The sequence below is a fragment of the Oncorhynchus tshawytscha genome, linkage group LG23 (genome assembly GCF_018296145.1).
Source record: "Oncorhynchus tshawytscha isolate Ot180627B linkage group LG23, Otsh_v2.0, whole genome shotgun sequence".
NCBI lineage: Eukaryota > Metazoa > Chordata > Actinopteri > Salmoniformes > Salmonidae > Oncorhynchus > Oncorhynchus tshawytscha.
This window is the reverse complement of record NC_056451.1, coordinates 15,154,039-15,180,874: the sequence shown is the minus strand read 5'-3', so window position 1 is coordinate 15,180,874 and position 26,836 is coordinate 15,154,039. Positions and strand designations below refer to the sequence as shown.

Genomic DNA, 26,836 nt, shown 5'->3' with positions numbered 1-26,836 from the left:
GGTGCTTGGGGATGCAGATTAAGTGTTAACCCCTCCCAGGGCCAGGCAGGTGTGGGATGTGGTGCACTGTTGTACAATGCCCTCCCAATATTGCACTCGTCCCGGCCTCCCGGACCCAGGGTATTCCATCTTTAACAGAGGAAAGGTTGTTTTTCCTCATTATTTTCTCTCTGTAAACATGTGGAAGAGCACTGTGATATGTACTTCAAAACTTTGTTCTGTCTTAAAAAATATATTTAAAAATATATTTTCAAAATCACTTTCTACAGAACATTTTGCTACTACAATTATTTAGAGATAAATATTTCACATCTGTAGTACTGTCATTGGCTATATTGACCCAATTTATTCTATCTATTCGCAACACGTGGCCTGCTAATGGGAGAAACCCAGGGAATTTATTCTATACAGTTGGTAAGCCTCTGCTTCCAAACGGTCCCACTGTCTGCACCTGACACTGGCTGGCTAGCTTCCATGTGGGGACCTTTGCCAACTCCACTATGTCATTCTCTTCCCTCTGTCCTTGTGACTTCACTCTGAAAGTTCCCACATATTGGGATAGGAAGCAGTATTGCACAAACTCTGTATGGCCAGCAAGACCTAGGATGACAAATGCCTATCATATTGCATCTATTCACACCTGAGAGAGAGTTAGTCAGGATAGAGCAAAGAGAATGAATGATCAGATTGGAATCCAGCCACAGTAGTCAGGGGTCAATAGCAGGACATCTCCAGCTTAATAGAATAATGCTTAAAATACTCCATTCTAAATGGAATCCAAATAAATGTTCAAGTCTGTCCTCAGCAGGGTAACTTGTTTTGTTGTTATTACAAGTAGAATGGGAAGAGGCTTTATTTCACTTATGTGGTAACAAAATGCTCAACTCCATTACAAAGTAAGTTACAATGTAACAACATGTTAAAATACAGTGTTATCATTGAGTTATTACAGTGTTACTACACTGGCATAAGAATAACCTAATTAGGCTATGTGACACATAATATATGATATTAAATATAGCAAGTTCTGTACAATGTATATGGATTTCTATGACTGGCTATTATGGTGGAGCAGAGAAGCAGGCTGTTGAGACAGACTGGGCAGTTCAGTCAGTTGAGCCCTGGGGTCTGTCTGCTCCTGGGAGGTATGATGACAACCACAGCACTCAACGATTAGATACAGTTAGCACCAGTGTCACCACATACATCACTGACTAGATGACCTTGGAACAGCAGTGCTCACTCACAGTTGCTCTTGATTTATTTGACAGTTTTTTTAAAAGTAGCATTAAAATAGCATTTTAAATTAGCATTCTTGTTGTGTACAGAATCACAAAGGTCAAATAAACATATTTTTAAGAAATTCAATTGTTTATTCTTTTTTGTGGACAAACATTGTTTTGCTCTTTGTTTATGCTTCTGTTGAATTAATCAGTTAAAGATGACTTAATTCATAGAAACACTTCCAATAAGGCTTTATTTCATATTCAATTACTGGGCACAAACTCAGATGTCCAGGAAAGTATACACTAGAATCCACAGAGATCCACGTTTATTCAAAATAGGGACATAATTCCACTATTAAAGGCTGAACGTAATATGGCTAAATAACTGCAAGTCTACAGTCTCTTGTGACATATCTGTATTTTGCTGCTGAGATGACATTATCTGATCATGACAGAGTTACCAGGAGTTTCATATCCAGAGGATGTACAGTATTTATCAAATTCCCCTCATCCCTGTAACGTTAGCTTATGCTTTTTATTTTACAGTTAGATATGAGATGGAAAAACACATCCTTTAACTGTTCGGTCTTAAAACACAACAAAATGGAATCCATGTATTCCTATAATAGCTGTAAAAACAAAAACACATCCTTTAACTGTTCGGTCTTAAAACACAACAAAATGGAATCCATGTATTCCTATAATAGCTGTAAAAACAAAAACACAAAACAACAACAGCACTCACACCCAACGCAACAGTTAAACTCAACAGTTAACCGCTGTCATTCACACAACCACCGTTCATACAGTGAAATTGAGGTCAAGAACAGCAACTCAAACCCAGAAGTAACACAGTTCTACATACATGAATTATCATGTATACTTTCTTCCAAGTCTCTGGTACCTTTTTGCTTTTCCAGTCTGGTATAATAACAATGTTGTAAATTGGTTCTTCTTTCTCCTTTACCACAACTCTGAAACCCCTCCCCTTTCACTCAATGGCAGACACAGTCACACACATTTGAACAGCAGTTGGAAGTCTGTACTGAGAGGCAGTAAGAGTGTGTGTGAATGTGTGTGTGAGTTTGTGTAGATAGACAGTGCTGGACAGGTTACTCATCTACATTTCTCAGCACTCACACATCCTCGAATCATCTCACACTTTGATGTGCAGCAGGACCTGTTTGCGATATGGGTTGAAGTCGTCTGGAACAGTGTCTAATAAACAACAGATACATGAAGCAGAACATACAAGTAAATTAGTTCACTCGCATTATGTTGTTCAATACAAGTATCGTTAGTGGTGAGTAGCAATGTGAAGAACGCTGCTTACCGTTGCAGCGGTAGCGCAGGTTGGACCAGATGATGTTCTCTTGGGAGAAACAGAAGACCCCCAGTCGTCCGCCTCTCATGGTAGTGTCAATCACCACGCCAGAGTCAGCCACAATCTCCGTCCCCTCATATAACTTCACCCTGCCACAGAGCGCGGGACAATGCACAAATCAGGGGACTTTTACATTCCCTTGTCATTTCTAGCCATGTTCCCTCTGGTAATTATCAAAATGAAAGTCATCCACACTGTCTTTATTTATACCACTGTCACATACCCATAACATGTGATTGTTGTGGGTAGCTGTAGTAGTTGGCATATGGTCATATAAGAGATTAGTCAAATGAAGTGCCACCAAACTAAAACCCAGTGACAAGTAACCACAGAACTCAAAATGGGTGATTTGGATGAACAGAGAAAGAGAGCAAGCCCAGCCCCTGTCCCAGCCACTGCCTGAGTGAGTGCAGTGCATCGCTGCAGTGCTCCATTGACTCCTCTGCACAGCATACAAAGCAGGTGTCTCTCTGTTTGGGTCTGAATAGGGCCTCCCTGCCTCTAAAAAGACCTGTCTCTCTCTCTCCACTCTCCCCTCACTGCACCCCACTGGAGTGCCTCCCCCTCCACAAACTCCACCCCCAACTCTCCTTTTCTCTGGCAACTTTTTTAAAATAATGGGCAGTGGCATGTAGTCATGGATGCCAAGGGAAGCTCGGCTTCCCCCAAAAAATTGACAACAAAAAAATATATATCAAATAATGTATCTTTTGCCTCTCTGTGTTTCATAAATTTCCTTCAATTCGCAACAGGCTGAATGTATCTCATCAGAGAAAGCATCTGATCTGGCATCTGGCATCGTTGCCCATGAAAGGTAGTTAGGCTAACTAGCAAGAATTTTAATCAGGTAGCCTAGGACAACAAAAAGTGTGTACTATATGACAGAGTCATAAGCCGTTTAGGCAACATGAAAGAGGAGGATGGAATTGGCGTTTCTCTACAAGTAGGGTGAGTCAACATGTTTTTCTACTTATACGCACGCAAACACACACAAATACACACACCCACACACAGAGAAATCAGTTACATGGACAGCCACACATATTTAGCTTACGTTGATTGGACTAAATAGTTTTTGGTATCTTTTAGTTGTCACTGTATTAGACTAAGCATAGTTGATAAGATGATGTTGAAATGGTGCTGGAATAGTGGAGGCAGCTCCTGTTTTCTTTGCAACTTGCGGAAACTTTCCGTGGTTCTAAATCCATAAACATTACCTTGCTTGAACATGCTGTAGGTCATGTAACTGTTTGTTACATGCAACATGTTTTGTGGACGTCACCGGACAGATGTTGCTCTCCAGTTTTGTAATGAAACAAATATGTGGTTGAATTTATTCTGCCACTGTGTCTTCTTATTGTATATATATCACAGTGTCAAGACAGGCTATAGAGCAAATAAAGCAATTATCACAACACATAGGTTATATAATGGCTTTTTGTTCTGGTTTGGCTTCCCCGGTGATTTTACCCACGCATCGCTACTGATAATGGGCCAGAAATGTAAGGGTTTTGAGAGATGCTCAAACACAGGTATTGGTTCAAATGAATGTGTCTTTTGAAAATGTCTAGCTGATGCTTTGTTGAGCACAATGTGGTATTTATGCCACCCAATAAAGTTGGTTTCTTAAACTATTTGCATAAGAAATATGTTCCTCGGACATGACATCTGATTCAAGATATTCTCTTTCACTCTTAGAATTTGACAATCTGCTTGAGATTTTTCCTTATTCTGCTATGTTACTCTCAGTGCCTCTAGTCAGACTCCCTCACACTTGTTTATCTTTCTGTTTCTTTCTCTGTCTTTGATACTCTCCCTGCTCTCTCCCTCTCTCGCTTTCTCCCCCTCACCCCCCCTTCTCTCTCTCTCTCTTGCACTCTCTGTCTCTCTCAGACCCCCCACTCTACAGTAGTTTCCTCTGGATCTGCATATGAACGGGGGCTCAGCAAATTCTTGCCAAGGATTTGGTTGACATGGCAACGGGGACAATAGAGGGCCAGGGGGCCCGGTCTCTCTGTAAAAGTCACAAAGAGGTTTAGGAGGGAAAAATATGGAGTATATATTGGTGAATAGCCACCCAGTCCACCAAACTGCCACCAGCCATCTTTCTTTTTCTTTTTTTATCATCCAAGCCAAGGCAGTGTAAACTCCCTCTAGTGGTCAACAGTGGTCACACATAGCCATGTATCACAACAGTGTCCTGTCCAGTGAGGATGAACTCAGCTTCAAGTTCAAAGCCATTGAACACATCTGTCCCCGAATAAGTAAAAAACAATGGAATTCTGATACATAGTTAATCAGGTACTAAATGACTTCAGATCATAAATTCTATTGACAATAAAACAGTTACTGAACATCTGATAGAAATAGAAAGTAGTAAATTAAAATCAAATAAAAAGAATAAAGAACTAAGAGAGAAAGAGGGGTGTGGCCTACCTGATGTAGCCCACCTGGGGCCTGTGGCTGAGCTGCCAGCGGTAAGACGTCTTGTCTCTCCAGCCCACATTCCGTGGGTCCGACCACAGCAGCTTCACCTCCTCGTTGGTGTCCCCTGTGTGCCACAGGGCGTTACGCAGGTACTCACCAGGCCCTGTACGGGACTTCACTGCCTGGAGGGAGACAAGAGAGAGAGACAGAGAGAGAGAGAGTTTGTTGCATATTCTGAACCCTGTAGCAGATGCTACTTTTTCCATTATTATATTTCACTGGATAACTATCAAAGGTTTTTAGAATGTCTCTCTACCACAACATGCTTTGTTGTACTTATACTACCTTTCAAAAGTGTGGGGTCACTTCGAAATGTCCTTGTTTTTTAAATAAAAGCACATTTTTTGTCCATAAAAAAAAACATAAAATTGATCAGAAATACAGTCTAGACATTGTTAATGTTGTAACTGACTATTGTAGCTGGAAACTGCAGATTTTTTTATGGAATTTCTACATAGGCCCATTATCAGCAACCATCACTCCTGTGTTCCAATGGCATGTTGTGTTAGCTAATCCAAGTTTATCATTTTAAAAGGCTAATTGATCATTAGAAAACCCCTTTACAATTATGTTAGCACAGCTGAAAACTGTTGTACTGTTTAAAGAAGCAATAAAACTGGCCTTCTCTACACAGTTGAGTATCTGGAGCATCAGCATTTGTGGGTTCGATTACAGGCTCAAAATGTCCAGAAACAAAGACCTTTCTTCCGAAACTCATCAGTCTATTCCTGTTCTGAGAAATTAAGGCTATTCCATGTGAGAAATTGCCAAGAAACTGAAGATCTCGTACAACGCTGTGTACTACTCCCTTCACAGAACAGCGCAAGCTGGCTCTAACCAGAATAGAAAGAGGAGTGGGAGGCCCCAGTGCACAACTGAGCAAGAGGACAAGTGCCTAGTTTGAGAAATAGATGCCTCACAAGTACTCAACTGGCAGCTTCATTAAATAGTACCCACAAAACACCAGTCTCAACGTCAACAGTGAAGTGGCTGCTCCGGGATGCTGGCCTTCGAGCCTTCATTTCTCAGAACAAGAATAGACTGACGAGTTTCAGAAGAAAGGTCTTTGTTTCTGGACATTTTGAGCCTGTAATCGAACCCACAAGTGCTGATGCTCCAGATACTCAACTAGACTAAAGAAGGCAAGGTTTTATTGCTTCTTTAATCAGTATAACAGTTTTTAGCTGTGCTAACATAATTGTAAAAGGGTTTTCTAATGATCAAGTAGCCTTTTAAAATGATAAACTTGGATTAGCTAACACAACATGCCATTGGAACACAGGAGTGATGGTTGCTGATAATGGGCCTCTGTACACCTATGTAGATATTCCATTAAAAAACTGCAGTTTCCCGCTACAATAGTCATTTACAACATTAACAATGTCTACACTGTATTTCTGATCAATTTGATGTTATTTTACTGGACAAAACATTTGCTTTCCTTTCAAAACAAGGACATTTCGAAGTGACCCCACACTTTTGAACGGTAGTGTATATCCAACAGCAGAGTCTATCTGAAGGTGATTCTCAGGAAGTGTCCCGATTCAGCCAAGTTTCTTATCAGTAGCACCACCTATAGGCTGCTGTGTTTGTGTCCCATCACTCACTTTGAGCTGCAGGCCAGGTTGGGCCATGGCCCTGAAGGGTGTCGACTGCCAGTAGGTCTGCTCTGTCTGTTTCCACATCACCACGTAGAAGGAAGAGGAGTCCTGGTAGCCGAAGATGAAGCCTGCATAGTCGTCGTCCGTCACCGTGTTGATGTGGAAGGTGCCCTCAAAGTCCACCCCGTTGAACGCTGTGTAGCCTGGGGGAGGTCATTACGTTGAGTCAGGTCAATTCAGTTTATTGGAATTTAAAAATATACAGTACCAGTCAAACATTTGGACACACCTACTCATTCATTATTTTTACTATTTTCTACATTGTAGAATAATAATGGAGACATCAAAACTAAGAAATAACACATGGAATCATGTAGTAAGCAAAAACGTGTTAAACAAATCAAAATATATTTTATATTTGAGATTCTTCAAAGTAACCACCCTTTGCCTCAATGACAGCTTTGCACACTCTTGGCATTCTCTCAACCAGCTTCATGAGGTAGTCACCTGGAATGCATTTCAATTAGCCGGTGGGCCATGTTAAAAGTTCATTTGTGGAATTTCTTTCCTTCTTAATGTGTTTGAGCCAATCAGGTAGTGGTGGTATACAGAAGATAGCCCTATTTGGTAAAAGACCAAGTCCATATTATGGCAAGAACAGCTCAAATAAGCAAAGAGAAATGACAGTCCATCATTACTTTAAGACATGGAGGTCAGTCAATGCGTAAACTTTCAAGAACTTTGAAAGTTTCTTCAAGTGCAGTTGCAGAAACCATCAAGCGCTATGATGAAACTTATCTTTCATGAGGACCTCCACAGGAAAATAAGACCCAGAATTACCTCTGCTGCAGGGGATAAGTTCATTAGAGTTACCAGCCTCAGAAATTGCATCCCAAATAAATGCTTCACAGAGTTCAAGTAACATCTCAACATCAACTGTTCAGAGGAGACTGTGTGAATCAGGCCTTCATGGTCAATTTGCTGCAGAGAAACCACTACTAAAGGGCACCAATAAGAAGAAGAGACTTGCTTGGGCCAAGAAACATGAGCAGTGGACATTAGACAGGTGGAAATTTGTCCTTTGGTGTGATGAGTACAAATTTGAGATGTTTGGTTCCAACCACAATCTCTGCATGTGTGGTTCCCACCTTGAAGCATGGAGGAGGATGTGTGACGGTGTGATGGTGTGGGGGTGCTTTGCTGGTGACACTGTCAGTGATTTATTTAGAATTCAAGGCACACTTAACCAGCATGGCTAACACAGCATTCTGCAGAGATACGCCATCCCATCTGGTTTGCGCTTGGTGGGACTATCCTTTGTTTTTCAACAGGACAATGGCCCAACACACCTCCAGGCTTTGTAAGGGCTATTTTACCAAGAAGGAGAGAGTTGGAGTGCTGCATCAGATGACCTGGCCTCCACAATCACCCGACCTAAACCCAATTGAGATGGTTTGGGATGAGTTAGACTGCAGAGTGAAGGAAAAGCAGCCAACAAGTGCTCAGCATATGTGGGAACTCCTTCAAGACTGTTGGAAAAGCATTCCAGGTGAAGCCAGTTGAAAATGCCCTTGAATGAGTAGGTGTGTCCAAACTTTTGACTGGTACTGAATATATTTATTTCCAGGACCTTTTCAATACACAGCTATGCTCAAATCACTGTATAGGCCAGAATTTGAGTAATTATATTTAGAATACATCGCAAGACCAGGACAAGAAGTAACAAACAACATAACCCATAACATCAACTTACCCACAGCTAAACCAGGATCACTGTTCATGGTCTGAACTATTTCCATGCCCTGCAATAAAAGAGGATTCGCTAATATCAGAATCCGTATCCACAATGAATCATACATAAGAGCGTGACAAATATGCACAATGCAATATACCATGCTTTAGTCTGTAGTTAATGCACTAGCATAGGCCTATTTATAATAACCATAATAGTCCTCCTTGTAAACTGATTTCAGAGTAGGAGGATAACCTTAAAGGGATATTTCAGCCTACAATCAAAGTTGTTCATGTGTTGAGCCAAAAAGGGCGGTCAAGGGTCACCTGATTGAGCACCACCCAATTGGGATCGATCTGGGCATCGCCCTCTGGATCCAGAATGACTGTCTGATAGGCTCTGAAGTCTGTCAGGGTGACCTCTGAACTCTCAGGGCACACATCAATCAGATCCCAGACTGAATCGTTGTCAAAGTCGTTCTCACACACGTCGCCCACCCCGTTACCTGGGAGAGGAGAGGGAGATGGCCATAGTAAGACAGAGGGGCACTTTTCAAGCATGTAGCGATGCAGAAGTAAAAAAAAATAAGCTAAAACTTGAACATTGAACTATCCCTTTAACGGTTGGTTACTGTTAAAGGGATAGTTCACTGTTCAAGTTTTAATAACGGTTGGTTACTGTTAAAGGGATAGTTCACTGTTCAAGTTTTAATAACGGTTGGTTACTGTTAAAGGGATAGTTCACTGTTCAAGTTTTAATAACGGTTGGTTACTGTTAAAGGGATAGTTCACTGTTCAAGTTTTAATAATGGTTGGTTACTGTTAAAGGGATAGTTCACTGTTCAAGTTTTAATAACGGTTGGTTACTGTTAAAGGGATAGTTCACTGTTCAAGTTTTAATAACGGTTGGTTACTGTTAAAGGGATAGTTCACTGTTCAAGTTTTAGTAACGGTTGGTTACTGTTAGAATCTTTCTGGTTGGGGTTGGTGATAAGTCTGCAGTTGTCTTGAATGTCTGGGATCCTGTCATTGTCATCGTCATCGTCACAGTCGTCCCCAAGGCCATCGTTGTCCGAGTCCAGCTGGGAGCTGTTGGGATGGTCAGGGCAGTTGTCCCTGGAGTCCTGGTGACCGTCCCCATCCCTAGAACACACAAAGACACATTGGAATCCAGTTAAACTCCTAGGATGGGATTTAATTCAAGGAGTGCTCTAGCACAGTTCACTAGACAACCGACAATGCGCCTTAGGCATTTTAAACAGCGTTCATGGTAAATGCTGCGCATGTCGGCTCAATCGTAAATGACCTTTTAAAATCCGGTATAGTGCGCTGCCCTATAACGCGCCTTGCATTGAATCCTGGCCCAAGTCATGTTATGTTCGCTTATTTTGTTTGTACCGAAATAGTTTGTGTTTTTTTGATCACCTAGAAAAACACCATCAGGAAGTTCTAACAACTGCAGCACAAAAACAAGCCCCAGCAGGTGTGTGTGTCTTCTTGTAAATCCCAGCAGGTGTGTGTATCTACTTGTAGATCCCAGCAGGTGTAAAGTGAGTGTGTTTTTTTGTGAATATGAGCGCAGCAGGTGCATGTATGTGTGTGTTAGGCACAGCAGGTGTAGCACTGTGTGAAAGCTGTAGCAGTGTGAGTGCAGTTTGTGTGTGTTTGTGTGCGTGCATGTTGAAGTCAGAGACTCACGTGTCCTGGTCAGTGTCACACACATCTCCCACCAAGTCATTGTCAATGTCCGTCTAGGGGGAGAGGGTCAGAATAAACCAAAGACAAGACAAATGAGCAGCCTAAACCCCTGTTTCAGCCAAGAGTGGCTGAATATCTTCTGTAGATCCACATTTTGGGAGTTGGGGGGGTGAGAAGGTTATTTTACCTGCATGGGGTTACTGATCTCAGGGCAGCTGTCGCAGGCGTCTCCTACCCCATCTCCGTCCCTGTCTGTCTGCATGGGGTTGGGGACCTTGGGGCAGTTGTCCAGCACGTTGGGGATACCTGAACACCAGGGGGAGACAGGGGGGAGACATGAGGACCATCACCTAGTTGCTTAGATTTGCTATGTTAACAATGAGTGTAATGCCAACTTCAACGGCGGCCCACAAAAAGGTCTCCCGGACATCTTGCCGTTTATGTGTGAGTGAAAGTGTGAGTGTGTGCGCACGCGTCTGTGTGAATACACACCATCTCCATCTATGTCATTGTCACAGGCGTCTCCTTGCCCGTTGCTGTCCGTATCCTTCTGGTCAATGTTAGGGACATTGGGACAGTTGTCACAGGCGTCACCGAAAGAGTCTGTGTCCGAGTTCTGCTGATCTTTGTTGGGTTCTAGTCGACAGTTATCCTGCAAAATATAACAGTTATGGTCATGAGAAAAAATGAGAAACAATGACTTACAATCATACAAGTTATATTATCACACACATACACCCAGATACAATTACCACAGAGGGTCTGAGATGGAAACACACCTCCACATTCTTGATGCCGTCCCCATCTGCATCCTCGTCACACTGGTCTCCGATGCCGTCGTTGTCTGCGTCCTCCTGGCCTGAGTTGGGTGTGTAAACACAGTTGTCCTGTTTACAGTGCTTGTCATTGTCCATACAGGGCAGAGAGCGGTCTGGGTATCCATCAATGTCTGTGTCTGTGCCACAAGTGTTCCCGTTACCGGCCCAGCCAATGTTGCACTGGAGAATGGAAGAAAAGAGAGCATTTTAAAACAAACCTACAATACATCTATAACAGTGGTGGGCAATTCCAGTCCTTGAGGGCCTGATTGGTGTCACAGTTTTGTCCCAGCTCCAGCTAACACACCTGACTCCAATAATCAACTAATCATGATCTTCAGTTTAGAATGCAATTTTATTAATCAGCTGTGTTTGCTAGGGATGGAGAAAAAGTGTGACCCCAATCAGGCCCTTGAGGACTGGAATTGCCCAGCCAAGATCTATAAAGTAATATTTAGAGTTTGGCAGTATAGTGCAGTGTGGCTCCTCTTTTCCTGTCCAGGAGGGCAAAGATAGTAGAAGACCACTGTTGCTTACCGCACAGGACACCTCTCCGTTCCTCTCTATAATGCAGTGGGCGTTAGCATCACAAGGGTTAAAGCTGAGTGTGGCACAGGACCTACGGGGCACGCAGCCCACTGTCTGGTTCCCCAGGTAACCCACCTTACAGCCACCACACCTGAACGAGCCCTGGGAGAGAAAGATGGAAGGAGAGGTGGGAGAGAGAGAGAGAGAGAGAGAGAGAGAGAGAGAGAGAGAGGAGGAGGGTGGAGAGAGAAAGAGAGATGGAGGAAAGGAAGGGGGGAGAGAGAACAGCTTTACTACACAGTGGCTCTAGAGTACCCTCATATGATCACAAGAGGGCGATGTCTCGTTTGTGAAGATTTGACGCTGTACATACATTGTAATAAACATCTTCACATTGGAAAAGGGTTTCTACTTACGATGGTGTTGGTACACATGGAGTGGGGCACACAGGCGTTGGCAACTTCAATACACTCATCGATGTCTACACACTCCTATAGACAAACCCACAGCAAGGTGTGTGAGGAAGAAAAAAGACAATAGGGAATTATGGATTATGTCAATAAGGAAAAAAGTGATAGTGTGTGTGTGTGTGTGTGTGTGTGTACCTGCTTGTGGTACTTGGCGTACTCCAGTCCGACCCCAAAGAGGGGTGGGCCCCAGAGACCAGGGGGGCAGAGCTCACAGCTAAAACCCTTCACTGTGTTTATACACGCACCTGGAGAGTAGCAGGGCTGGGCTATGGAACACTGAGACAAGTTAGAGAGACAGAGAATAGAAATAGAGAGAGAACAGAGAGAGTGGGGGAGACGAGAGAGAAATAGACAGAGATAAGTGGTAAAGTAGGGGCTCTTTGAAATAAGAGCCGTGCTGAGTACAGTACTTGAAGTGACTCTGTCTATTTTGACAACAGCTCAGCTGTCACCCTAAAAGCCTTGTCAATTCACATTTCATTCAACTGTGAGCTTGAGGCAGTGTAAAAAAACACAATTTAAAACCCGGCCAGGCTAATTTCCATTTCCTGTCTGTTATTGTGTTATACCTCGTCAATGTCCTGGCAGTGGGTTCCGTTGCCCATCATGCCCTCTGGGCAGGGACCACAGCGGTACCCTGGGTAGTCAAAGGTCTCCATGCAGGAAACACCCTTAAAACAGGGGTTGGGGGAGCAGGGGGAACGAGGGTCGTGGAAGCCTGGAGGTCAACACACCGTTGGTTTAGGTTTTGTTTTGTTGAGGAATGGGTCAAATTTTCCATACATATTGTTTGTTTTCCCATGGCTGTTCACTCACCACACACTTGGCACTCCAGAATGGTGTTCCTAATCAGGGACATCTCCTTCACCTGGAGAAGGAGAGGACATCAGTGAAAATGCACAATCACATACAGTATGCAGACACACACACATGCTGCATGCATACACTTGTACAAACCCACACACACACAACCCACCTGCTCTCTGATGTCCTCTCGCAGCTCTCCTAGGATCTGGTTAAAGATGATCAGCTGACCAATCAGAGCCTTTGTGTGGTCTCCTGACATACAATACCCACAGAATGCCAAATCATTGTCAAGTAAAGCCAACACACATTTCCATAAGACATTGATTTCACTGTATACTTCAAAAGAGACATTTGGATACACTCACCTAGAATGGAGTTCACTTCTGCAGTCGTACCGACTGTAAGAAGAGGAAAAGGACTTTAGGTTGAAACATGTTCAAGATACACATCTGATTAACTTCTTTCATAACAGACTTGGAAAGTCATATAGTGATTTTGGACACACCTGTATTGTAAACTGATGAATCCCCCTGGAATGGACAGTCTGCCAGGGTACCTGCTTTGGCCACACTGCCCCCTAGCGCCATTTTGAGGGACTCCACAGCGCCCTGTAATAGGAGAAGCTTGGATCACACAATACTGTGGTTGAAGCTGCTATTAATGATATGATTTTAAATGACAGCTGTTGCTATGGTTAAAGGTTGTCAAAGAGGACCAACTCTCAATTAAAAGTCGCCTCCACTCCTCGTCTACTCCACTTCATCTACACTGATGTGAAAGACCTTGACAGGTGAAAGCTAATTTCCAGTAGGCATCCACCATATTGCTTCACCCTGTGTTTTCAAATAAGTGCAGACTGAGGATAGGAGACGAGGAGAGAAAGCCACGTTGGGCTATTGAGATGAAGCCCTGGCCCTTAGCTAAAGGGGCATGGGATTTACTTGAGACTTAGTGTCAGACTCAGTGCTCCTTGTCACCTGTAGCCTTGCGTAGGCCTTGAAGCCATTACGAATCTCCACCTTCTCCGCAGAGAGAGGGACCAATGGAGGGAGGCCCTGGCTGGAGTCAGCCAATCGACAATTGACGTAGAGCTCCAGGTGTAGGTTGTCTCTGCGCAGGCCTCCAACCCGGAGAATAATGGAGTGTGTGCGACCATCAGCCAGGTTTGTGCTCTGGAGGTTCACTGTGTGAATTTTGCCATCCTCCCTCACGTAACGCACCAGAGCTATGAGAGAGGGTAACGCGGAGAATAAAAAATAAAAAAAGGATTTACTGAACAAGGAAAGGTAACTAATAACAGCAAAAGAAGAACAAGGAGAGAAAAGTCAAACAGAAACAAAAAAAGGGGCGTGGAAAAAGGGAAACTTAATGGACAGATTGATATTCATGTGAACACTTTTAAATACTAAAGGTGGTTTGAGACGGAGTTAGTTGTACGCTCCGTCACAGAGAAACTGGGAAATAGTTCATTCTGGTTTAATCAGTGGGTGAGAGTGAAGTACCTTTATTGATCTTTCCCATGATGGCCAGCTCCAGGTACTTCTTGTTCTCCTCTTTGCTGTAGAGGCCCAGCAGCACCCCTCCCATCTTGGGAGGCAGGCGGAATGTGGACACGATGTAGATGTCACTGAGCACACTCATGGCACCTGTCACCTTCTCCACCGCAGACACACTGGTCTTGGAGTCCAGGGTTAGCATGTCAATGACTGGAGAGGGGGTGGGGAGAGAGAGAAAATGAAAGAGGGAATGACAGAGAGAGATAATGAAGAGAGAGGGTATCTATCTACCATGTTCCCTGATCAAAGGCTCTCATCCAGTCCCATGATGACGCTTCACCTTTGACCCTTGCCCAGGTATATGAGGACACCTGTTGAGTGACTAGCTGACATCTCTGAAGCAAAATCTAACTTAAATAGCAAATCTGACTCTTATTATAACCACATCCCTTATGAAGACTCCTTAAGAAACAAGCTTTACAAGTTGTTTAATTTCACTAATAAATCCCCATCTACAGTTTAAATGTTTGTTTAATAGGCAGATAGTACAGTGTTATAACATTGAAGGTACAAATACATAGTACATTTAAACTATTTTCTTACACATATTTTTCTATTTAATTTCACTTCCCATGACTATGAATTTATCTCTGTATTTATTGTCTTTCCTAGACTATGCACCAATACAGAATTAATTTTCTTCCATCAATTTTAGCAGTGGCATTCCTGAGCATTATCACAGAGAACTTCATAGTGCCAAAAGTCAAAGCCCATGCTGACACATTGCTGGATATTAAAACCCAGGGGGAAACAAAAGAGAGAGGAATAAAAGGAGCAGGACTCCTGGCTGCTTTCTGGCTCTTAGTAAGAAGGCTTTCCCCTTCCTCTCTCTCTGTCTCTCTCTCTCTCTCTCTCGCTATTATTTCTGACACCTCCTCACCCGTTCACACACTGGTTTGGACAATGAGGTTTGGCAATGATCAGGATTTCTGCCACAAACAGGCTGTGAGCACTCAAGGGGGAAAGAGGGGAATAGGGGGAAAGTCAGCCAAGGAAGTCAGAAAATAGTTGGCCTAGCACGTTCTCTGTTCCTGTATATGTCATAAAGAATACAAGTGGAGGAGAATATCAGTTATGACATGGGGAAGGAAAAAACTGGTCATCTCAAAAAAGAATGAAAAGAGAGAGGAAATATGAATGATCAATTAGAAATAATATTAAATATTATTCCTGTATGAAATGGAAAATAAATAACCTAATTAACCAGCAGTGAAACATGACCAACATAACCAAGATGAATGAGACAACAGATGATAGAAAGTAGCCTATAGAGATAAAACAGCACATTTCAAGCCATAAAGGTGAAAGAAAAACGTTGCGCCCTGTGTGTGGAGTGTTTTACGCTCGACTTGGAAATTGTTATAGGGTTCGCACACACTTCTAAAACTACAGTTTTAACTAATATTATCAGGGTTATAACAACCATCTCGAGTTTATGTGTGTCTATGGCAGAACAAAGTGAAGTCCCAGACCAAAAACTGTCTGCATCAATTAATTTCGAAAACACACTTCCACCTAATTTAATTTGATGATTCACAAAATAAGCACTCCTATGAGTGAGTTAGTATTATTTGTTTTACCTTGCATATCTTGCTTATCCATTGGCTCACATGTTGCAATGAATAGAAATGTGGATAGAGCCAGAAAAGTTGGCATATCGCGCCTCGCACCCATGTCCCAAGAAACGGTGCGGGAAAGTTGACACGAAAGTCAACAGGAGTAAATAACCATCCGCCGAGAGTCCACTTTGATGTTTATGAATGGAGCTTTATTTCAAAGTGAAAAATATAAGTCTGCAGGTTGAGTTGACCGCAGAATGTAGGTTCAAGAGCCGTTACAAATGTCGACTGGCTTCCTACAGGCGCGCTCCGGCCAAGTACCTCGTTCGCGCAGAGTGGATGTGACAGTGAGCGAGGGAGTTCATTCGCCTGCTATAACCTGAGGCGTGCGGGGTGTCAAACTTTCTCAATTCTCATGTTATACAGCCATAATCTAGGCTGTGCCGGTAGTCTATACAGTAATTAATCTGCTATAACGTTATTTATAGCACGGGTGTACAAGTCTTACCCTATGAGGTATGTTGTACCTAATAATTAATTGCACCCACCTGGTGTCCCAAGTCGAAATAAGTCCCTGATTAGAAGGGAACAATGAAAGAGCACAGGTAGAACTGGCTTCGAGGTCCAGAGTTGATTTTGAGGGGCCTATAGCCTTAAGTAGGCTATGTACTTCAAACAGATCAGACTATCCTCCCTGGGCAGGAAGATAAAAGAGGGTAAGGAAAGAAGAACAAAACAGAAAAACAAACAGGATGTCATAAAATGGTTCACATGTGTTTCCATGATATTAAGGTCTACTAAACTAACATTTGGAATTGTTTTAAGATGGTAATACCATGGATCATTTAGCTATTAGATTTTACATTTTAGGACACCTTTAGGAATGGCTATCAAATATATGTATATATACAGTTGATGTCGGAAATTTACATACAATTAGGTTGGCATCATTAAAACTCGTTTTTCAACCACTCCCCAAATTTCTTGTTAGCAAACTATAGTTTTGGCAAGTCGGTTAGGACATCTACTTTGTGCATGACACAAGTCATTTTTCCAACCATTGTTTACAGACAGATTATTTCACTTACAATTCACTGTATCACAATTCCAGTGGGTCAGAAGTTTACATACATTAAGTTGACTGTGCCTTTAAACAGCTTGGAAAATTCCAGAAAATTATGTCATGGCTTTAGAAGATTCTGATAGGCTAATTGACATCATTTGAGTCCATTGGAGGTGTACCTGTGGATGTATTTCAAGGCCTACCTTCAAACTCAGTCCCTCTTTGCTTGACATCATGGGAAAATCCAAAGAAATCAGCCAAGATCTCAGAAAAAAATTGTAGACCTCCACAAGTCTGGTTCAAGCCTGAAGGTACCACGTTCATCTGTACAAACAATAGTACGCAAGTATAAACCGCTCAGGAAGGAGACACGTTCTGTCTCCTAGAGATGAACGTACTTTGGTGCGAAAAGTGCAAATCAATCCCAGAACAACAGCAAAGGACCTTGTGAAGATGCTGGAGGAAACAGGTACAAAAGTATCTATATCCACAGTAAAACGAGTCCTATATCGACATAACCTGAAAGGCCGCTCAGCAAGGAAGAAACCACTGCTCCAAAACCGCCATAAAAAAAGCCAGATTACGGTTTGCAACTGCACATGGGGACAAAGATCGTACTTTTTGGAGAAATGTCCTCTGGTCTGATGAAACAAAAATAGAACTGTTTGACCATAATGACCATTGTGATGTTTGGAGGAAAAGGGGGGATGCTTGCAAACCGAAGATCACCATCCCAACCGTGAAGCACGGGGGTGGCAGCATGATTTTGTGGGGGTGCTTTGCTGCAGGAGGGACAGGTGCACTTCACAAAATAGATGGCATCATGAGGGGGGGGGGGAATTATGTGGATATATTGATGCAACAGCTCAAGACATCAGTCAGGAGGTTAAAGCTTGGTCGCAAATGAGTCTTCTAAATGGACAACGACCCCAAGCATACTTCCAAAGTTGTGGCAAAATGGATTAAGGACAACCAAGTCAAGGTATTGTAGTGGCCATCACAAAGCCCTGACCTCAATCCCATAGAAAAATTGTGGTCAGAACTGAAAAAGCGTGTGCAAGCAAGGAGGCCTACAAACCTGACTCAGTTACACCAGCTCTGTCAGGAGGAATGGGCCAAAATGCACCCAACTTATTGTGGGAAGCTTGTGGAAGGCTACCCAAAACATTTGACCCAAGTTAAACAATTTAAAGGCAATGCTACCAAATGCTAATTGAGTGTATGTCAACTTCTGACACACTGGGAATGTGATGAAAGAAATAAAGCTGAAATAAATCATTCTCTCTACTATTATTCTGACATTTCACATTCTTAAAATGAAGTGGTGATCCTAACTGACCTAAGAGAGTGACTTTTTACTAAAAGTCAGGAATTGTGAAAAACTGAGTTTAAATGTATTTGGCTAACGTGTATGTAAACTTCCGACTTCAACTGTATATGTTTTGTTGTTGATAAAATAGAATTTGGCCTTTACTACTATAGCCCATAGAAAGCAATGAATAACACATTCATAAATGGCAAAAAAAAGACAGTCAAAAAATAAATCATAAGGAATAAGGTTTTGAATGGTCTGTCCTATATCTAGGAGATATAAGAAAGGTCAGGAAATATTTTTGTTTTTTTGGACACTCCTTAACTTTTTGGCACAAAACTACCTCCATACTTCCATTTATTTTTATGGGCTACTATCAGACAAGGGGTTGTTGAGCAAAACGGAGAACACCATCCTGTTCATGAGTCTCATCTTTCCATAGAGGTGTTATATTCATTTGTAGGCTAAATCTAAAGTTCAATGTGGTTCAATCAGATTTTCAACTCTCAATAGTTTTTCACAAAAACCTTTGCGTTAAATAGCAAATGTGTATAGCCTACTCTGGTCTTCCCACAGTGCGCTCTAGCCAACAGCTCGCAGATAAAGTGCAGGGGGTAGGCTCTGCCAAGCCTGAGTCTACAATGTCCTATCCTGGAGCTTGAGTAAATGACATTACTAAGCTGCTCCTGAATGTACTACGTCAGGACATGGAAATGGATTCTATCGTAGTCCATGTGGAGTTTAATGACATTATGAAGGGCTGTTCTGAATGGTTGAAACTGGATTTTAAAGAGCTGATTGACTCTCTGCTAGACATTAATAAAATAGCCATCATATCTGTCCCTGTGCCCTCTCTGAATCGTGGCATTGAATGCTTTAGCACGATTATTTCACTTCACAACTGGCTACGTGATTATTGCAGCTCAATGGGTGTAACTTTGTTGACAATTTTGATACCTTTTGGAAACAAAATACATTCACAAGGAGACCCAAATCCACCCAAATCGTTAGAGTTCCCGGATCCTTTCACAGCATCAAAAGGATGTGTTGAGACAATGATTCATCAATGACCCAAGCCCAGCTACCTTTTCCCCACTTTACTGTGTTAAGGAATAATAAATAATAAATACATTCCCTGTAAACTGTATTTTTCTCTGCCTCTGTCATCCTTCCTAGCACCTAGAATCACATACTTTTTTCACTCCACGGGGAGTTGAGATGTAGCAGGGTGTTGCGTTCCCTCCTCCAAGAGGCGTATGTAACACCCTACCATTGTGACGCTGAGTTTGATTTATTATTTTTTTTTATTTCACCTTTATTTAACCAGGTAGGCAAGTTGAGAACAAGTTCTCATTTACAATTGCGACCTGGCCAAGATAAAGTAAAGCAGTTCAACACATACAACGACACAGAGTTACACATGGAGTAAAACAAACATACAGTCAATAATACAGTATAAACAAGTCTATATACGATGTGAGCAAATGAGGTGAGATAAGGGAGGTAAAGGCAAAAAAAGGCCATGGTGGCAAAGTAAATACAATATAGCAAGTAAAACACTGGAATGGTAGATTTGCAATGGAAGAATGTGCAAAGTAGAAATAAAAATAATGGGGTGCAAAGGAGCAAAATAAATAAATTAAATACAGTAGGGAAAGAGGTAGTTGTTTGGGCTAAATTATAGGTGAGCTATGTACAGGTGCAGTAATCTGTGAGCTGCTCTGACAGTTGGTGCTTAAAGCTAGTGAGGGAGATAAGTGTTTCCAGTTTCAGAGATTTTTGTAGTTCGTTCCAGTCATTGGCAGCAGAGAACTGGAAGGAGAGGCGGCCAAAGAAAGAATTGGTTTTGGGGGTGACTAGAGAGATATACCTGCTGGAGCGTGTGCTACAGGTGGGAGATGCTATGGTGACCAGCGAGCTGAGATAAGGGGGGACTTTACCTAGCAGTGTCTTGTAGATGACGTGGAGCCAGTGGGTTTGGCGACGAGTATGAAGCGAGGGCCAGCCAACGAGAGCGTATAGGTCGCAATGGTGGGTAGTATATGGGGCTTTGGTGACAAAACGGATTGCACTGTGATAGACTGCATCCAATTTGTTGAGTAGGGTATTGGAGGCTATTTTGTAAATGACATCGCCAAAGTCGAGGATTGGTAGGATGGTCAGTTTTACAAGGGTATGTTTGGCAGCATGATTGAAGGATGCTTTGTTGCGAAATAGGAAGCCAATTCTAGATTTAACTTTGGATTGGAGATGTTTGATATGGGTCTGGAAGGAGAGTTTACAGTGTCTACAGTGTTACAGTGTCTAACCAGACACCTAAGTATTTGTAGTTGTCCACGTATTCTAAGTCAGAGCCGTCCAGAGTAGTGATGTTGGACAGGCGGGTAGGTGCAGGTAGCGATTGGTTGAAGAGCATGCATTTAGTTTTACTTGTATTAAAGAGCAATTGGAGGCCACGGAAGGAGAGTTGTATGGCATTGAAGCTTGCCTGGAGGGTTGTTAACACAGTGTCCAAAGAAGGGCCAGAAGTATACAGAATGGTGTCGTCTGCATAGAGGTGGATCAGAGACTCACCAGCAGCAAGAGCGACCTCATTGATGTGTACAGAGAAGAGAGTCGGTCCAAGAATTGAACCCTGTGGCACCCCCATAGAGACTGCCAGAGGTCCGGACAGCAGACCCTCCGATTTGACACACTGAACTCTATCAGAGAAGTAGTTGGTGAACCAGGCGAGGCAATCATTTGAGAAACCAAGGCTGTCGAGTCTGCCGATGAGGATGTGGTGATTGACAGAGTCGAAAGCCTTGGCCAGATCAATGAATACGGCTGCACAGTAATGTTTCTTATCGATGGCGGTTAAGATATCATTTAGGACCTTGAGCGTGGCTGAGGTGCAGCCATGACCAGCTCTGAAACCAGATTGCATAGCAGAGAAGGTATGGTGAGATTTGAAATGGTCGGTAATCTGTTTGTTGACTTGGCTTTCGAAGACCTTAGAAAGGCATGGTAGGATAGATATAGGTCTGTAGCAGTTTGGGTCAAGAGTGTCCCCACCTTTGAAGAGGGGGATGACCGCAGCTGCTTTCCAATCTTTGGGAATCTCAGACGACACGAAAGAGAGGTTGAACAGGCTAGTAATAGGGGCGGCAACAATTTCGGCAGATAATTTTAGAAAGAAAGGGTCCAGATTGTCTAGCCCTGCTGATTTGTAGGGGTCCAGATTTTGCAGCTCATTCAGAACATCAGCTGAACGGATTTGGGAGAAGGAGAAATGGGGAAGGCTTGGGCGAGTTGCTGTGGGGGGTGCAGTGATGTTGACCGGGATAGGAGTAGCCAGGTGGAAACCATGGCCAGCCGTAGAAAAATGCTTATTGAAATTCTCAATTACGGTGGATTTATCAGTGGTGACAGTGTTTCCTATCTTCAGTGCAGTGGGCAGCTGGGAGGAGGTGTTCTTATTCTCCATGGACTTTACAGTGTCCCAGAACTTTTTTGAGTTAGTGTTGCAGGAAGCAAATTTCAGCTTGAAAAAGCTAGCCTTGGCTTTTCTAACTGCCTGTGTATAATGGTTTCTAGCTTCCCTGAACAGCTGCATATCACGGGGGCTGTTCGATACTAATGCAGAACGCCATAGGATGTTTTTGTGTTGGTTAAGGGCATTCAGGTCTGGGGAGAACCAAGGGCTATATCTGTTCCTGGTTCTACATTTCTTGAATGGGGCATGTTTATTTAAGATGGTTAGGAAGGCATTTAAAAAAAATATCCAGGCATCCTCTACTGACGGGATGAGATCAATATCCTTCCAGGATACCCCGGCCAGGTGATTAGAAAGGCCTCCTCACTGAAGTGTTTCAGGGAGCGTTTTACAGTGATGAGTGGAGGTCGTTTGACCGCTGACCCATTACGGATGCAGGCAATGAGGCAGTGATCGCTGAGACCTTGTTTGAAAACAGCAGAGGTGTATTTAGAGGGCAAGTTGGTTAGGATGATATCTATGAGGGTGCCCGTGTTTAAGGCTTTGGGGAGGTACCTGGTAGGTTCATTGATAATTTGTGTGAGGTTGAGGGCATCAAGTTTAGATTGTAGGATGGCTGGGGTGTTAAGCATGTTCCAGTTTAGGTCGCCTAGCAGCACGAGCTCTGAAGATAGATGGGGGGCAATCAGTTCACATATGGTGTCCAGAGCACAGCTGGGGGCAGAGGGTGGTCTATAGCAGGCGGCAACGGTGAGAGACTTGTTTTTAGAGAGGTGGATTTTTAAAAGTAGAAGTTCAAATTGTTTGGGTACAGACCTGGATAGTAGGACAGAACTCTGCAGGCTATCTTTGCAGTAGATTGCAACACCGCCCCCTTTGGCAGTTCTATCTTGTCTGAAAATGTTGTAGTTTGGAATTAAAATTTCTGAATTTTTGGTGGTCTTCCTAAGCCAGGATTCAGACACAGCTAGAACATCCGGGTTGGCAGAGTGTGCTAAAGTATTGAATAGAACAAACTTAGGGAGGAGGCTACTAATGTTAACATGCATGAAACCAAGGCTATTACGGTTACAGAAGTCGTCAAAAGAGAGCGCCTGGGGAATAGGAGTGGAGCCAGGCGCTGCAGGGCCTGGATTCACCTCTACATCGCCAGAGGAACAGAGGAGGAGTAGAATAAGGTTGCGGCCAAAAGCAACAAGAATTGGTCGTCTAGAACGTCTGGAACGGAGAGTAAAAGGAGGTTTCTGGGGGCGATAAAATAGCATCAAGGTATAATGTACAGACAAAGGTATGGTAGGATGTGAATACAGTGGAGGTAAACCTAGGTATTGAGTGATGAAGAGAGAGATATTGTCTCTAGAAACATCATTGAAACCAGGAGATGTCATTGCATGTGTGGGTGGTGGAACTAATAGGTTGGATAAGGTATAGTGAGCAGGACTAGAGGCTCTACAGTGAAATAAGCCAATAAACACTAACCAGAACAGCAATGGACAAGGCATATTGACATTAAGGAGAGGCATGCTTAGTCGAGTGATCAAAAGGGCCCGGTGAGTGGAGAGGTTGGTTGGGGGTCACAGCGATTTAGACAGCTAAATCGGTAGCAAGCTAGCATAGGATGGAGGTCTGTTGTTAGCCACCTCTTGCGTTCCGTCAGTAGATCAGTGGGGTTCCGTGTGGTAGAGGGGATTAATCCAAATCACACAACAACAACAAAAATAAAAACAATAGATATAGTTATAGAGGCCCAAGAAGAAAATTAAAAAATTAAAAAAAAAAAAATGGTCCGATTGTCTATTCAGATAGCAGCCGATAAGACAGCCAACGGCTAGCAGGCAGATGGGCGCCCAGGAGTTGTCATAATGCTTCAGCAAATGTACAATATACCAGGGGCATTGGTAGACACAATGTAAGTAACCTAATGTATGTCCCTCTAACTGCCCTGAATGCCTCTGCTGATTCTTCAGCTATTGTATGCAGTAATCATGTGCCTATGAACCAGATTTATACTGTTAGCACTGATGCGGTGTGCCCTTGTAGGATGTTCACTGTTTACAGCTCAACCTGCACTAACATAAATAACATGAGCATATCTACTTCTGCTAAACTTCCCAGTAAAGCAAGGAAAAATAGTAAGCATCCAAGAAAAGAGCTCCAAATAGCATGTTAAGAAACAAAGTTAACGAAATAAATAATTTGCTAGTAACAGATGACATTCATACTCTGACTATCTCTGAAACTCACTTATAATAGATAATAACTTTGATGATACAGTGGTAGCAATACAAGGTTATATCATTGACAGAAAAGACAGAAATGCCAATGGTGGAGGTGTTGCTGTTTATATTCAGAACCACATTCCTGTAAAGCTTAGAGAGGATCTCATGTTAAATACTTTTGAAGGAATATGGCTACAGGTTCATCTGCCTAACCTAAAGCCCATTCTTGTGGGAAGCTGCTATAGACCACCAAGTGCTAACAGTCAGTATCTGGATGACATGTGTGAAATGCTTGATAAGGTATGTGAAATCAACAGATATATGTTCTGGTGATTTAAATATTAACTGGCTTTCATCAAGCTGCCCACTAAAGACAAATATTCAAACTCTAACCAGTGCCTGCAACCTGGTTCAAGTTATCAGTCAACCTACCAGGGTAGTTACAAACAGCACAGGAATGAAATCATCAACATGTATTGATCACATCTTCACTAATGCTGCAGAAATGTGCTTGAAAGCAGTATCCAGAACCATCGGATGTAGTGATCACAATACAGTAGCCCTATCTAGGAAAACCACAGGCTGGGCCTAATATAGTGTTTAAGAGGTCATACAATAAGTTTCCCAGTTCTTCCATGGCCTGCATACTCACCAGACATGTCATGCACTGAGCAAGTTTGGGATGCTCTGGATCGACCTGTACGACAGCGTATTCAAGTTCCCGACAATATACAGTAAATGGGACAACATTCCACAGGCCATAATCAACAGCCTGATCAATGCATGAGGCAGCGCGACAAATGGTGGTCACACCAGATACGGACTGTTTTTCTGATCCACAGTCCAACCTTTTTTTAAGGTATCCGTGACCAACAGATGCATATCTGTATTCCCAGTCATGTGAAATCCATAGATTAGGGCCTAATTTATTTAAATTGACTGATTTACTTATATGAACTGTAACTCTGTAAAATCTTTGAAATTGTTGTGTTTATATATTTTTCAGTATAAATGTGCACTGGAGATCATGTCATTACCAAGTGTATTACTGCATGTGTACAAAGCACACATATCTATGTTTAATATCAGTGTTAACAGAAGAAGGCTACAGAAATGACTTACATTCAACAAATATTTAGAATCTTTGTCAAATGGCCATTTCGTTTTCGCATGAAAAGGCTACATGAGTATAACTTCTACATGCATAAAACTTCTCTCCTCAAGTCTCTAGCCCTCCCCGTTCTTTTCCTATCCCTCAGCTTGTGAAATGTTTTTGTTTGATTACTTATGAGTTGCCGGGGCAACTTGGGTTTAACAGCATGTGATGGAGAAAATATATTTCTCATACATGTTCTTTATTGGACCTTGATGACAACAGGATAGGACTATGCAAAATATAGACCCAGTCATTGTTGCCACCTTTCCAACAGGCCTGTACTATGTATGGTTTTAGATTCCAGAGTCTGGTTTTTCATGAGTCTGGGTTTTCCTGAGAGGAAAATATGAGTGAATGTACTGTCTTATCCTGGTCGAGTTCAATGTGTTATGATTCACCGTTTTAGCACTATTTAACTAACTAAATCCAGCCGAATTTCTGACCTATGTTCATTGCTGCAGCTTGCACATGCAGTGTGCGTTTATGTCTGATTCGTGGAAAATGAGGGTGATCATGTACAAGCGTTTTTTCCCCCACTTAAAACAGGAATTCTTTCCCAGATCATTTTTCAAGGTCATTAAACTCAGCCCCTAGAGATTTCATTGAAAGCAGAGGGAGTTCCTTTTAATCGCGGTGCAGCTCGCTGATTGCTACAAAGCCCAAGAGGGCAGAAGGGTGGATCTCAAATATTCCAATGCGGAAAGAGACGCGCATGCCACGCCACGCACTCACGCACACGCTAAACAAAACCAAAACCCTGCATCAACAGGAGGTAACGCGGGATTCCTTGCCGATGGCGTCATGCGCAGATGTTGGTATGCGGAGACCAGGTTCGAGTGAAACTTGTTATTGGGGCAACAAGGAGGGGGGATGCCAGGAACTACGAGGCCAGGTGCACAGTCACTGTATTCCCTAAAATAAAACATATGGAAATGTTTATTTATCCTTATTGGTCATGTGGCATGTCTATTTCTTCTTAAAAACAGTGTTTTTCGAGCCCTGAATGCTTATTGGCTGACAGCCATGGTATATCAGACCTATACCACGGGTATGACAAAACATGTATTTTTACTACTCTAATTACCTTGGTAACCAGTTTATAATACCAATAAGACACATCAGGGGTTTGTGGTATATGGCCAATAAACCACACCACCTCAGGGCTTATTGCTTAAACAATATTCTCCCAACCTTTTATCTGACTAAACTGCAGTAATATTCAAATATGCAACCTGGTCTGAGAGCACTTCATATTATTCTGGATGGAAATCTGAGATACTCATTTAGTATGATATGTTACAAACTACAATTCATATGGTATGTTACGATTTAGAAAACGTACAATATGCTACAAATTTGCAAAGTGTACATTATGTTACGAATTAGCAAAACTTATGATATGTTACGAATTCTAATTTGTTGTGGCTAACATTAGCTAGGTGGCTAATGCTAGTTAGCTGGCTAACTTTAGCTAGGATAGGGGTTGGGTTACGGTTAAGGTAAGGATTAAGGTTAAATAGTTAAGGTTAGGGTTAGCTAAAAGGGTTAAGGTTAGGGGAAGGGTTAGCTAACATGCTAAGTAGTTACAAAGTAGCAAAAAGTAGTAAGTAGTTGAAAAGTGGCTAAAATGCTAAAATTGTTCATGATGAGTTTCCACACACACAAAAAGCGTATTTTTTGCACAAATGTATTTACATCCCTGTTAGTGAGCATTTTTCCTTTGTCAAGATAATCTATCCGCCTGAC

The 26,836-nt window shown here is 42.5% G+C and overlaps 1 protein-coding gene across 1 annotated transcript; it reads right to left on the bottom strand.

Moving 5' to 3' along the window:
* Window positions 1-1,350: 1,350 nt before the first annotated feature.
* Window positions 1,351-16,201, bottom strand: thbs3a (thrombospondin 3a). Its single transcript, XM_024385653.1, has 22 exons — window positions 15,887-16,201; window positions 14,253-14,456; window positions 13,728-13,975; window positions 13,256-13,358; window positions 13,116-13,148; window positions 12,920-13,002; window positions 12,760-12,811; window positions 12,513-12,661; window positions 12,079-12,219; window positions 11,890-11,964; window positions 11,483-11,635; window positions 10,907-11,125; window positions 10,620-10,779; window positions 10,315-10,433; window positions 10,128-10,180; window positions 9,391-9,572; window positions 8,757-8,935; window positions 8,452-8,500; window positions 6,705-6,901; window positions 5,047-5,219; window positions 2,560-2,699; window positions 1,351-2,444 (listed from the first exon to the last, which is right to left on the bottom strand). Exons 1-22 carry the CDS (start codon window positions 15,978-15,980, stop codon window positions 2,383-2,385), a joined length of 2,868 nt encoding a protein of 955 aa, XP_024241421.1. The 5' UTR covers window positions 15,981-16,201; the 3' UTR covers window positions 1,351-2,382.
* Window positions 16,202-26,836: the final 10,635 nt, after the last annotated feature.